At 36.9% G+C, this 11416-nt stretch overlaps 1 protein-coding gene across 1 annotated transcript; it reads left to right on the top strand.

Annotated features, from left to right (window-relative positions):
• The first annotated feature begins 951 nt into the window (after positions 1-951).
• LOC145603155 (putative 1-phosphatidylinositol-3-phosphate 5-kinase FAB1C) lies at positions 952-10870 on the top strand. The gene is made up of 11 exons (XM_081659282.1): positions 952-2652; positions 3203-3988; positions 4594-4747; positions 4865-5209; positions 5467-6195; positions 6330-6661; positions 6824-6950; positions 7039-7203; positions 7661-9067; positions 9158-9424; positions 10319-10870. The coding sequence occupies exons 1-11, from the start codon at positions 2105-2107 to the stop codon at positions 10571-10573; spliced, it is 5115 nt and encodes a 1704-aa protein (XP_081515408.1). The 5' UTR covers positions 952-2104; the 3' UTR covers positions 10574-10870.
• The last annotated feature ends 546 nt before the right edge of the window (positions 10871-11416 follow it).

Below are 11416 nucleotides of genomic sequence, written 5' to 3'. Positions count from 1 at the left end.
GTAGGAGAAATCAGAAGAGCATATGCGAAAGAGTTGCATCGAAGACCAAATAAAAGACAGAAATCTGAGGTTCTTGTTCGATGGCAGGCACCTCCTTGTGGATGGGTATGTTTGCACACGGATGGTGCTGCCAAGGGCAATCTTGGCCCAGCTGGAGCAGGGGGGATTATCCGTGGTGCTAGTGGTGAAATTTTCGAAGCTTTTGCAATGAACTGTGGGTCGTGTACTTGTAAAAGAGCAAAGCTATTAGTTGTTCTGAGAGGGCTGGCCATAGCATGGAACGGTGGGCATAGAAAAATAAAATTGAAGGCCGATTCACAGGTGGTTACTCGTATGTTGGTGGAAGCTACCCCCCCAACTCTCCTTTTGTTCATCTTATTCGAAAGTGTAAATCCCTGATCCGACGTAATGGGTGGGAAATCACGATCGAACACTGCTTCAGAGAAGCTAATCGAGCTGCAGATTGGTTGGCTAATTTTGGTGTTCTCTCGGAGCAGAAATTGGTTATGTTTGAGGCAATCCTGGTGGATTTTCGGACTATTTTATTGGAGGAGTTGCGTGGTGTGGCTATTCCAAGGATGGTTCGAAACAATAATGAGTAGTTTTTTGCTTTGTAGTAGTAGTAGTTTTATTTTCTAGTTTGTGCTAAGGTTTTCTTTTCTTTTGGGGCTTGCCCCTCGTCTTCACCAAAAAAAAAAAAAATTATATTCTTTCTATAGAAAATTAAAGGCCATGTCATATTAGACTTTTTTTTTTTTTTTTTTTTTTTTTTTTTATTGGTTAGGTCTAATACAAGTACTACTTAAAAAAGTAAGATGTAATTGAACAAGTATACAAAGGAGGGAAAAGGAAAGAAAACGATGGATTAAAATAAGTTCCGTTTGTAATAATATTTCATAGACTATAACATTGTTTTCCAATAAAACATTATAAAAATAAAATAAAAATATTAAAAAAGTGTCTTAAAATAACATACTAGCAGAAGAAGATTGAGAAATAAAAAAATTTCAAAAAGCGTCAACTGTAAGAAGAGAGAGGAGAGAGAAAATCAAGGGAGGAGAGAGAAAACCGCTAATGGAGGAGTGCTAAACCAAGAAGAAGATACACAAAATACTAGCACTACTAAGCTCAGAAAACTGAAGTGAGAAAAATAGGAGAGAGAAAACTGCCATTTTTGTGGGTTTTTGAGCTTTTTTTTCATCTTCATCAATGGCGGTTGCAGTATCAAGCAAAGCTAAACAAAGTAGTAGAGGAGGAAGTTTCAATGTAATCTTCATTTTTATTCTTTAATATCTTTTTTTTACTTTCCTTCTTTTCTACACTTTCCATATTTTTACTCAATCTCAATTTATTGCTCATATACAACACCACTTTTTCGATTTAATTTATTTTCTTCCTTTTTTATTTTTTGTTTTGGAGTTGAATTAATTAATACCCAGATCACAAAATTGATCTTCTATGATGGGAAAAAAGCTGTATTGATTAGTCTCACTTTTTTTTAATTTCTTTCCATATTAGTGAAGATTTTCAATATTTTTTGCTTTTTTTTTTTGATATATATTTGGATGCTGCAAACTTTTCTGGGATCAAATCTGGAGGATTCTGGTATTGGTTGATGAATTGGGATTTTGGATATGATTTTAGTCATTAATTTGATTTAAATCATCTGGGTTGGTGAGGATTAAACTGTTCATGTGGGAAAAATCTTTTGAGTGTTGTAAATAATAGGAGTATAATCATATCATAAATTAGCTGTGATTTTCCTCCTTTTTTCAGTATTTTATGAGCTAGGAGAAAAAGGAGTATAATTTGTTTAATTACTTTGAAAGGAGGAAGCAGAAGGAAACTTGGGATAGATCTAATATGTGAATATCCCTCAATTCCTTTTTGAGCATACCCCCACCAAATTTTTTCTTTGTGGGTTGGATTGGATTGGATTGGATTTTTTTTCGTTGTCGATGTCGTTCGAGTTGAGCAATATATGATTGATTACACTTGAGGTGAATTGGGTTTTTTGGGTATTGAATTAGGTAGAATTTTTGTTTGGTTATTGAGATTAAGAAGGTTAGAGTTGTGTTATAAACTTGGTGGGTGATTTCATTGGATGGGAGTGCTTAATAGCAGTCCTTTGCAAGATCTCATTGATAAGTTTAGGTCTTGGGCTTCTTTGGGTAAAATCACTACTTTTTCTTGCTCTTCTGATATGGATATGGTTGAGAGCTCTTGCTGCCAGTGTGCACTGAAGTTTTCAGAGTCGTGCCTCAAATATAGCTGTCTAGGCTGTAAAAGGTTGTTGTGTGCCTCTTGTGTTCGTGGGAGTGGTGCTCGTGTTGTTATTGCTACATTTAGTGGTAATAGAAATGGTGATCACCTGGAGAAAGTTATTAAGGCCTGCAAGTTCTGCTCTAAGCCTACTAAGAGGCATATTGAAAAAATCTATCCCTCCGAGTCTCCACGGGCAAGCCCGGAGCCATTATCAATTCCTGCCGATTGTGATGATATAAGCAGCAGCATAATTGCTGAGAGACCTGAAGACGATTGTGTTTCTCATACAGTTGGGTTCCAGGATCATAACATTTCTTCTCAGAATATGAGCAGCAGCAGGATGTTGTCTTATCCTTCACAAATCTCTCTTCACCACTCTCCAATACAGTAAGCCTTCTCTTTATTAAGAGATTATTTTGTGCCAAGAGGTTAATTTTATTTATTTATATGAATTTTTCTTTGGGAATTCAGTTACTGTTGTTTGGTTCACATGTGATGATTGATTTTCTTTGTCTGTGCCAACATCATTTTGTAGTAATTTTTGGCTTCTAAGTATCATCCCTTCTCCCCACAAAATAAAATAAGATAAAATAAATGATTTAGTGTTGGATGAGTTATTTGCTACTCTTATATGCTGTTTATGTTCAAAGTAAATTTGTTTGATTAAAATGTTTCTCGAGTATTTGATGATATGAAAAAAGGTCAATCTGTTATTCTAACTGGACAATATTTGGGGAAAACCTCACTCAATTATAAAATGGAAAACTCAGTTCCAGAGGACACCAGGGCTTTATTTATACAGGAAAGATAGCTGAAAGTCATAGTTGTGCCCCAACGAACTCAGCAATTTGGTCTTAAAAGTAATGAATTCTTGTATGCTATCTTGTGGCCTTTATTTTCTGTATTCTCTTGATAGATATTTTTATGTTGGATATAGGAGTGATGAAGAACCAGAGGAGTCTGGGAGGCATTTTTTCAGCTCAACAAGTGAATATTGCCATGACAGTTCAGACATAGACACTAGTAGTCTTAGTTTTAGGAATGAGTGTTATAGTTACAGGTCAGCAGATTCGAGTCCCTTAGATAGCCCCTCTAGGTTCAATATTAATACACCTAGGGCTGGGTGCCCTGTACAGCAAACAGTAGGCGGAAGCCCTAAACCTCAGCATGATTGTCCCTCTAGTGTGGCCGTTTTAAAAAGGCTTGACAGAGGGACTGGCAATCTTGCAAATGTTGATGCCAGATTTGATGAAGTCAGCATCATTGTCAAAGAAAATGAAGAGCTTCCTAAACCTTTGGATTTTGAAAATATTGGTCACATTTGGCATCCTCCACTTCCTGAAGATGATAATGATGAGGCAGAAAGAAATTATTTTGAATATGACGACGACGATGATGATGTTGGAGTATCTGGTGGTGTTTTCTCCTCCACCGTCAGCCTTCCTGATTTATGTCCTGCAAAAGAAAGCCACAATGAGGAGCAGGGGAAACCCTTAAGGTCTGCGATTCAAAGTCATTTCAGAGCTCTTGTATCACAGTTATTACAGGATGAAGGTGTTGAAATTGGCAAGGAAATGGGCAGTCAAGATTGGTTGGAAATTGTTAGTAATTTAGCATGGCAAGCTGCTAATTTTGTCAAGCCAGATACTAGCAAGGGAGGCAGTATGGATCCTGGAGACTATGTGAAGATCAAGTGTATAGCATCTGGAAGCCCAAGTGAAAGGTATGTTTCAAAATTGTTTATTGTCCACTGTTATCAGGGCAAATTGAAAGTTCTTATTTGATGACTGCTATTATGTGATGAATAACTCATGTTTCAAGATCTAGGTTAACAAAAGTACAAATCAAACAGCTATAACTTGCATACAATGCAACTTTTTAACTGTTATGTCATGCACAAACATGCAAGATGCAACATTATACACATAGTTAGATTGTATTATTCTTAGTTTTAGCTTATCAAAATGAAGTAAAATTATTGGACAAAAAATCAATATATACTCCCGCGATGCTTAAATAGAGACGGATGAGAAGATAGTACTTAAAGCTGAACTGCTGGTATATTACTATTGTGCTAATGGTGCATAGATTTTTGTTACTGAATTACCAATTTTAGGGTTGATGCTTAATAGAATGAGAATAAAATGATCATAGTTCTGATCTTAATTGATCATATCACCTGTGTGATTTTAATAGTAATTCAAATCGGTTAGTTGATTTTGGATTTGTATAAACATCATAGATCCTACGACTTCATATCCTTTGTCGTATCCCATTGTTTTTCTGCTGTCTTTCTTGTATTTTATTTTTGGTTTTTGTTTTCCTCAGCACCCTGATAAAGGGTATAGCTTGTACAAAGAACATTAAACATAAGAGAATGACTTCTCAATACAAAACCCCAAGGTTATTGCTCCTAGGTGGATCACTAGAGTACCAGAGAGCTCAAAATCAGCTGGCATCATTCAATACATTGCTGGAAGAGGTATTTAATATATTTTTATTTTTTATTTATTTATTTTTTATATTCTTATTTGTATACGTTTGATCCAATATGGTTTTTCAAAATGTCATAGTGATTTCTACTTTTTGATCTGAGCAGGAGATGAACCATCTGAAGGTGATTGTCTCAAAGATAGAGGCCCATCGGCCAAATGTCTTACTTGTTGAGAAAAGTGTGTCATCATATGCACAGGAATATCTACTTGAAAAGGAGATTTCTTTGGTTTTGAATGTTAAAAGGACTCTATTGGAGAGAATAGCAAGGTGCACAGGGGCTTTGATAACTCCCTCTGTTGATAAAATTTCAGTGGCTCGACTTGGTCACTGTGAGCTTTTCCGGTTGGAGAGAGTTTCTGAAACACTTGAGATTGCTAATCAATTCAATAAGAGACCGTCTAAAACCTTGATGTTTTTTGAAGGTTGCCCTAGACGGTTAGGTTGTACGGTAATATATAATCTCTTCTCTGCTTTATTTTTTGCTCTTGAAATTTGAAAATTGCAGGGCCTTGAGTGGGCCCGTATCTTTCTTTTCATGTGGAAAGTTATATAATGGATTCATATCAAATAGTTTTTCTTGACAAAACAATCTATCTTTGATTATAGAAATTCAGCGGCATGCATAATCCAGTACAAAAATTGGTGACAGAAAGAAAAATTGATTTTGATCGGGTGTCGTAAATTCTGATTTTCTTGTTCATACAGATCTTGCTGAAGGGTTTATGCCGGGAGGAGCTGAAGAGAATCAAACATGTGGTTCAATACTCAGTATTTGCAGCTTACCATTTGTCCTTGGAAACTTCTTTTCTTGCTGATGAGGGTGCTCATCTACCTAAAATGGCACTTAAACAATCTTATTCTGAACAAACAAAGATAGTTGCTGATAATGCAACATCAACCCTCCCTTGTTCTGATGCAGTTGCTCCTTCAAAGCAGTCAAGTGATGTGGTAGCTTCCTGTGGAAGATTTGTAGATAAGATGGAGAGCAGTCAACAAGAAGTATCACTTGAGCTTCTTAGTTCTGTGTCAGGTCTCCCTGTTGATGCTACCACTGATAAGAAGCTACCCCACATGCTTACGGATGGCGCATTGCCTAACGCAACTGTTCAATCTACATCCCCTGCATGTGATAACTACATACTTGGATTCAGTGACTCAAGTAGCAGTGTAATTAATCCTGTGCAGTCTAAATTGCATGAGAAAGTGTTTCCAGATGAAGGTAAGCCCAAAGAGATGGATAATTTTGATGAAAATGAAGTTTCTGGTGACTATATTACATCAACTGAGAGTCATCAGAGTATATTGGTATCCTTTTCTAGTCGTTGTGTAGCTAAGGCAACTCTTTGTGAACGTTCTCGACTCTTGCGGATCAGATTTTATGGCTCATTTGATAAGCCACTTGGGAGATATCTCCGTGATGACCTTTTTGATCAGGTATTTTGTTTTACTTTTCTTTTATGCATCACTGTAAATTGTTATGCCAGTCTACTTAACTTTGTGCTACAGTTATTTTGTTATCAACCCTGCTTTACCGATTTAAAAGTTGACAAATTCGATTACCTGTGCAGACATCATTGTGCCGATCTTGTAAAGAACCTGTTGAAGCACATGTGCAATGCTATACTCACAAGCAGGGTGTTTTATCTATAAATGTTCGGCGACTAGACAAAGAAAAACTTCCTGGAGAGCGTGATGGAAAAATATGGATGTGGCATCGGTGCCTTAGATGTGCACAGGTCGATAATGTCCCACCAGCAACCCGCAGAGTAATATTATCCGAGGCTGCCTGGGGCCTTTCCTTTGGGAAGTTCTTAGAGCTCAGTTTCTCAAACCATGCAACTGCTAACCGTGTGGCAAGCTGTGGCCATTCTCTTCAAAGAGATTGTCTCCGTTTCTATGGGTACTGATTTTATAATGATTGTATCTCCCCTCCCTATCCTTTATAATTTTGGTTGGTGCCTTTGTTCCTTGACAGGGATGACTGAAACAAGCAGAGCCAGTCTTTTGTTGTTTCCTTGTTTTTTTTTTTCTTATTTATTTATTCATTTATATTTGTTCGTAGGTTTGGAAGCATGGTTGTATTCTTTCACTACTCACCAATTGATATCCTCACTGTCCATCTGCCCCCTTCAGTACTTGAGTTTAATGGCCAAAGTAAGCAGGATTGGATGAAAAGAGAAGTGGAAGATGTAAGTTTTAGATTCCTTCTAGTTCTGTGATTGTCTTTACATTAAGAATAGCTTCATCTTCTGTTTCTCTTGCCTTGATTAATTACAGCTTAAGAGTAAATTGGAAACCTTCTATGCTGAGGTGAGTGATGTACTCCATGTCATGGAGCAAAAGAGTACATTTTCCAGGGGTGCTTCAATGGATTCAGTTGACTTGCATAAGCACATTCTAGAGTTCAAAGACATCCTAGATAAAGAAAGAAATCACTACCAAGTGAGTATGTAAATATCAGTTACTTTACAATTTCATATTCCTTATTTAAACCCTGCATATCTGTATTTCTAGAACCTATGAGAGATGAATCTTATGGGTTTGTTTCTTAGTGTTATAATCTTTCCTTCTATCAGTCTTTCATATTGAAAGTGATATGTCACTGATAGACTTTGATTTATGTTTCGTAGTTCTATCATGCTAATGTCTAAGAAAATGTTTTTAAATGTACATGTATTGATTAATTTGTGTCCATTAATTTCCTATAGAAAAACTTGTCTAGCTTCTAAGCTTGGTTTGTTTTATTACAGATTTTAAGGGAAGGTGTAAGAAAGCAATTTACAACCAAGTTTGGATGAAACATTATGATTCTATTTTGTAACCCTGATGCTTGTTCATTGCCAAATTAGTAGGCTTGATTTAGTTAGTGATGATTAATGCTTTAATTCATTATTTACAGGAGTTACTTCAACTGGCTATGGATGACAATCTACAGTTGGTTGAGAGATCATTTGACGTTTTGGAGCTAAATCAACTGCGTAGGTCTCTTTTAGTTGGTTCTCATACATGGGACCGTCGGTTTTATTCTCTGGATTCCCTCCTCAATTCTGGAAGTTATAAGCTAGAGGGTTCAGGGGATATTGGGTCTCTTGCTGAGCTGAAAGAGTTGAAGCATGACCTAGTTAAGGATTCCAAGTTTCTTGTGGATCGAGCAGAAGATGAAGGGCACACCGAGTCTCACTCTCTTGAGTATCCCAGTTCAGATACTTTACAATATGCACAGCAGGAGGAATCGTATGTGGACGGAGAAATAACATTTAGTGATAAATCTTCAGAGAGACTGCATTCTCCTGCATCTAATTTGTCAGATAAAATAGACTCTGCATGGACTGGCACAGATGTAGACGTACCTGAAGCTGCTCCTGTAAGTCAAGCAATCCAAGCTGATAACCTGCCTCTTAAAAGGTTGATGGGTCCAGCAAGGGTTTGTTCTTTTGACTCTGCTATGAGATTAGAAGAAAAGTTACTCCGAAGGTTGCATTCTGCATCACAACTCTCTGCTGTCAGGTCCTTCCATGCTTCTGGAGACTACCGAAATATGATTAAAGAGCCCACTCCAAGTGTTATGAGAACCTTTTCACAAGTTATACCGCATGAGGCTCAATTTATGCCTTCCTTTATCTCTGCATCTCATATGTTTGAAGGTCCTCGTTTACTACATCCACAAACAGGCCAAAGCGATTTGGTTATTGCTGTCTATGATGATGAACCTACCAGTGTAATATCATATGCCCTTTGTTCGACAGAGTATGATAATTGGATCTGTGATAAGTCGAGCCAAAAGATAGCTAGTTGGAGTGGCAAAGATCTCCAGAGAGAGGATTCTGCAGTTTCCACATTTTTATCCTGGCAGTCTATTGGCTCACTAGAATTAGATTACATCAACTATGGAAGTTACTGCTCTGAAGACTCTTTATCAAGGACTAATTCATCAGTGAATGATCAGAAGCGATCTCCTCACCTGCAAATTACTTTTGATGATGATTCTTCAGCTGCTATTGGGAAAGTAAAATTTTCTGTTACTTGTTACTTTGCAAAGCAGTTTGACATGCTTCAAGAAAAATGTTGTCCCAACAAATTGGACTTTGTGCGCTCTTTGAGCCGTTGTAGAAGATGGAGTGCACAAGGGGGAAAGAGTAATGTGTACTTTGCGAAGTCCATGGATGAGAGGTTCATAATTAAGCAAGTAACAAAGACAGAGTTGGAATCTTTCCAGGAGTTTGCAGCGGAGTATTTCAAATATTTAAATGATTCTCTTGACTCTGGAAGTCCAACTTGTCTTGCCAAAGTGCTTGGAATTTTTCAGGTTGGGCATCTTGTTTTCTTTTGTACCTTAGCCGTGTAATGAAGTTGTGAGGGAAGTGAAACTCCTGATCTCTTGTGCTTTTTATGACAGGTTACTGTTAAGCATCTGAAGGGCGGGCGTGAAACAAAAATGGATCTGATGGTGATGGAGAATCTCTTTTACAAGAGAAATATATCCAAGATTTATGATCTCAAGGGCTCTTCTCGGTCTCGTTATAATTCTGATACAACAGGAGCTAACAAAGTGCTTCTAGATATGAACCTCCTGGAAACATTGAGAACAAATCCTATTTTTCTTGGAAGCAAGGCAAAAAGAAGATTAGAAAGAGCTGTCTGGAATGATACATCGTTTCTGGCCGTAAGTTGCTTCTGCCTTTGTTATATTTGTAGTATTATCTAATGTGGTTCAAGTTCAGTATATTACCAGGCCTTCACTTTATCGTACCAATTCTTAACACACTTTTCACATCGGACTAGTAGCAATGAAGTTGCATAATTTTATACCTCACTATAGAATGCCATTGGCAGGATCCACATGAGTTGCTGCTGTACATATCATTTTTATTAGTTACTGCCATAATATTAAGATATTGTTAGCCCAATGAGTAACAAGTTCTCTTTAGTTGATTTGACTTGATTAGTTTATAAAATATGATATTGAGTGACACTTCTTGAATTGCTGTTAGCTAGTAGGAATATTGCCTGATTAATGCGGAGGAATGAGCCAGTTTTATCTTAGTCAACTCAAAAACCGTTATACCTATTAGGCTATTATGATCCCAAGGTTCAAGAATTTAGGAAATTTTTGTCGAGTATGCATTTGGTCCTGGCAAACTAAAGACTTTTCTGTTGGTTGATACATAGTACGACATTAGCATTTTAGCAATACATCTTTCATTCTGCTTGAACTCGAGGAATGCAAAGTGCATATGGAAATTGGCAGTTACAGTTGAATTGCTCACCTTCAGGACTCGGGGTTGAAATAAAATTTGTGTTTTGGGTGGCACCGGCCCCGCCATTATTTTTATTTTTTAAAATTTTATTAAGTTAAAGCTGTAAATTTATAGGTTAAATACAATTATAATGCAATAAATAACATCAACTTAGTTTTGTCATAGTGGTAATACATTGAGTTTGGTGAAAAGTCTCGGGATCAAGTCTTTATACAAACATTTTATGAAAAACAGAGAAATATAAGACATATTCTCACGGGTGAAGTGATAGACTGACACCTTTTACTTGTTACTTGCAGTCTGTTGACGTTATGGACTACTCGCTGCTTGTGGGTGTGGATGAGGAGCGGAAAGAGCTAGTACTTGGTATAATCGATTTTATGCGACAGTATACATGGGACAAGCATCTCGAAACTTGGGTAAAGGCTTCTGGTATCCTCGGCGGTCTAAAAAACGCCTCACCAACCATCATCTCCCCGAAACAGTACAAGAGAAGATTTCGGAAAGCAATGACAACCTACTTCCTCACCGTACCCGATCAATGGTCATCTTGAGTTCATTTTCCTTTTTTTCCACTTCCAAATGTGATTCTTTTTGGTTCACAAATCAGCTGTCTAAGTTAAGAACAAGGCAGGCGATTCTTGTGATACCATGATGTTCATTCCTCCTTAATTTGAGCTCTAGAAAACTCCATTTTCTTCATTTATTTTTCTTTTCTTTTATATTTTTCTTTATTTTATTTTATTTTTTTTTAATTTAATGGGCACAAATGTAGCCCAACACAAAAAAGTGTTAGATACAATGAGGTAAAGAAAGCATGTGCAAAGATATGATAAATGAAGGTTGGTTCACATGAATGGGTTCCATTTATCTAGGAATAAAGTGTATGATGTAGGGAATGACAGAGCGTTCTCTCTTTCACTTTGTAACGTTACAAAGTTAGACCCGATTCCTTTGGATCTTACAACGTGGGAGCGTCGTGCCTTTCAAAACTTAAGTGCTGTTTTTATCTTTTTCTCTTCTTTTCCTTTCTTTGACAATTAGCCAACAAGAAGCTACTAGGTCAATGACCAACGTTAATAAGAAACGATTATGGTTAGATGTTATCGAGAACTAAAGAAAAATACAAGCGACAGGACAAAGTAGAATAGGACAAGATTAATCTTGGGCTTATTACCCTTGGTATACATACTTGAAATTCTTAAATCAAATAATTTTAAATAAGCAATTTGAATATTTTCGATGAACTTTGGGAAGTATTGGAGGCAGACGACAAAAACGAATACTCTCCCTGTTTATTTTAAGTGTCCCGATTTGACTAGGCACATATGGTCACATAACTTTGTTAGAAGTGAGTATTTTGATTCATCGGAAAGATGTCAAGTCTGGTTTAAAAT

The sequence above is a fragment of the Chenopodium album genome, chromosome 21 (genome assembly GCF_948465745.1).
Source record: "Chenopodium album chromosome 21, dcCheAlbu1.1, whole genome shotgun sequence".
In the NCBI taxonomy this organism is placed as follows: domain Eukaryota; kingdom Viridiplantae; phylum Streptophyta; class Magnoliopsida; order Caryophyllales; family Amaranthaceae; genus Chenopodium; species Chenopodium album.
This window is presented reverse-complemented; position numbering and strand designations above follow the sequence as displayed.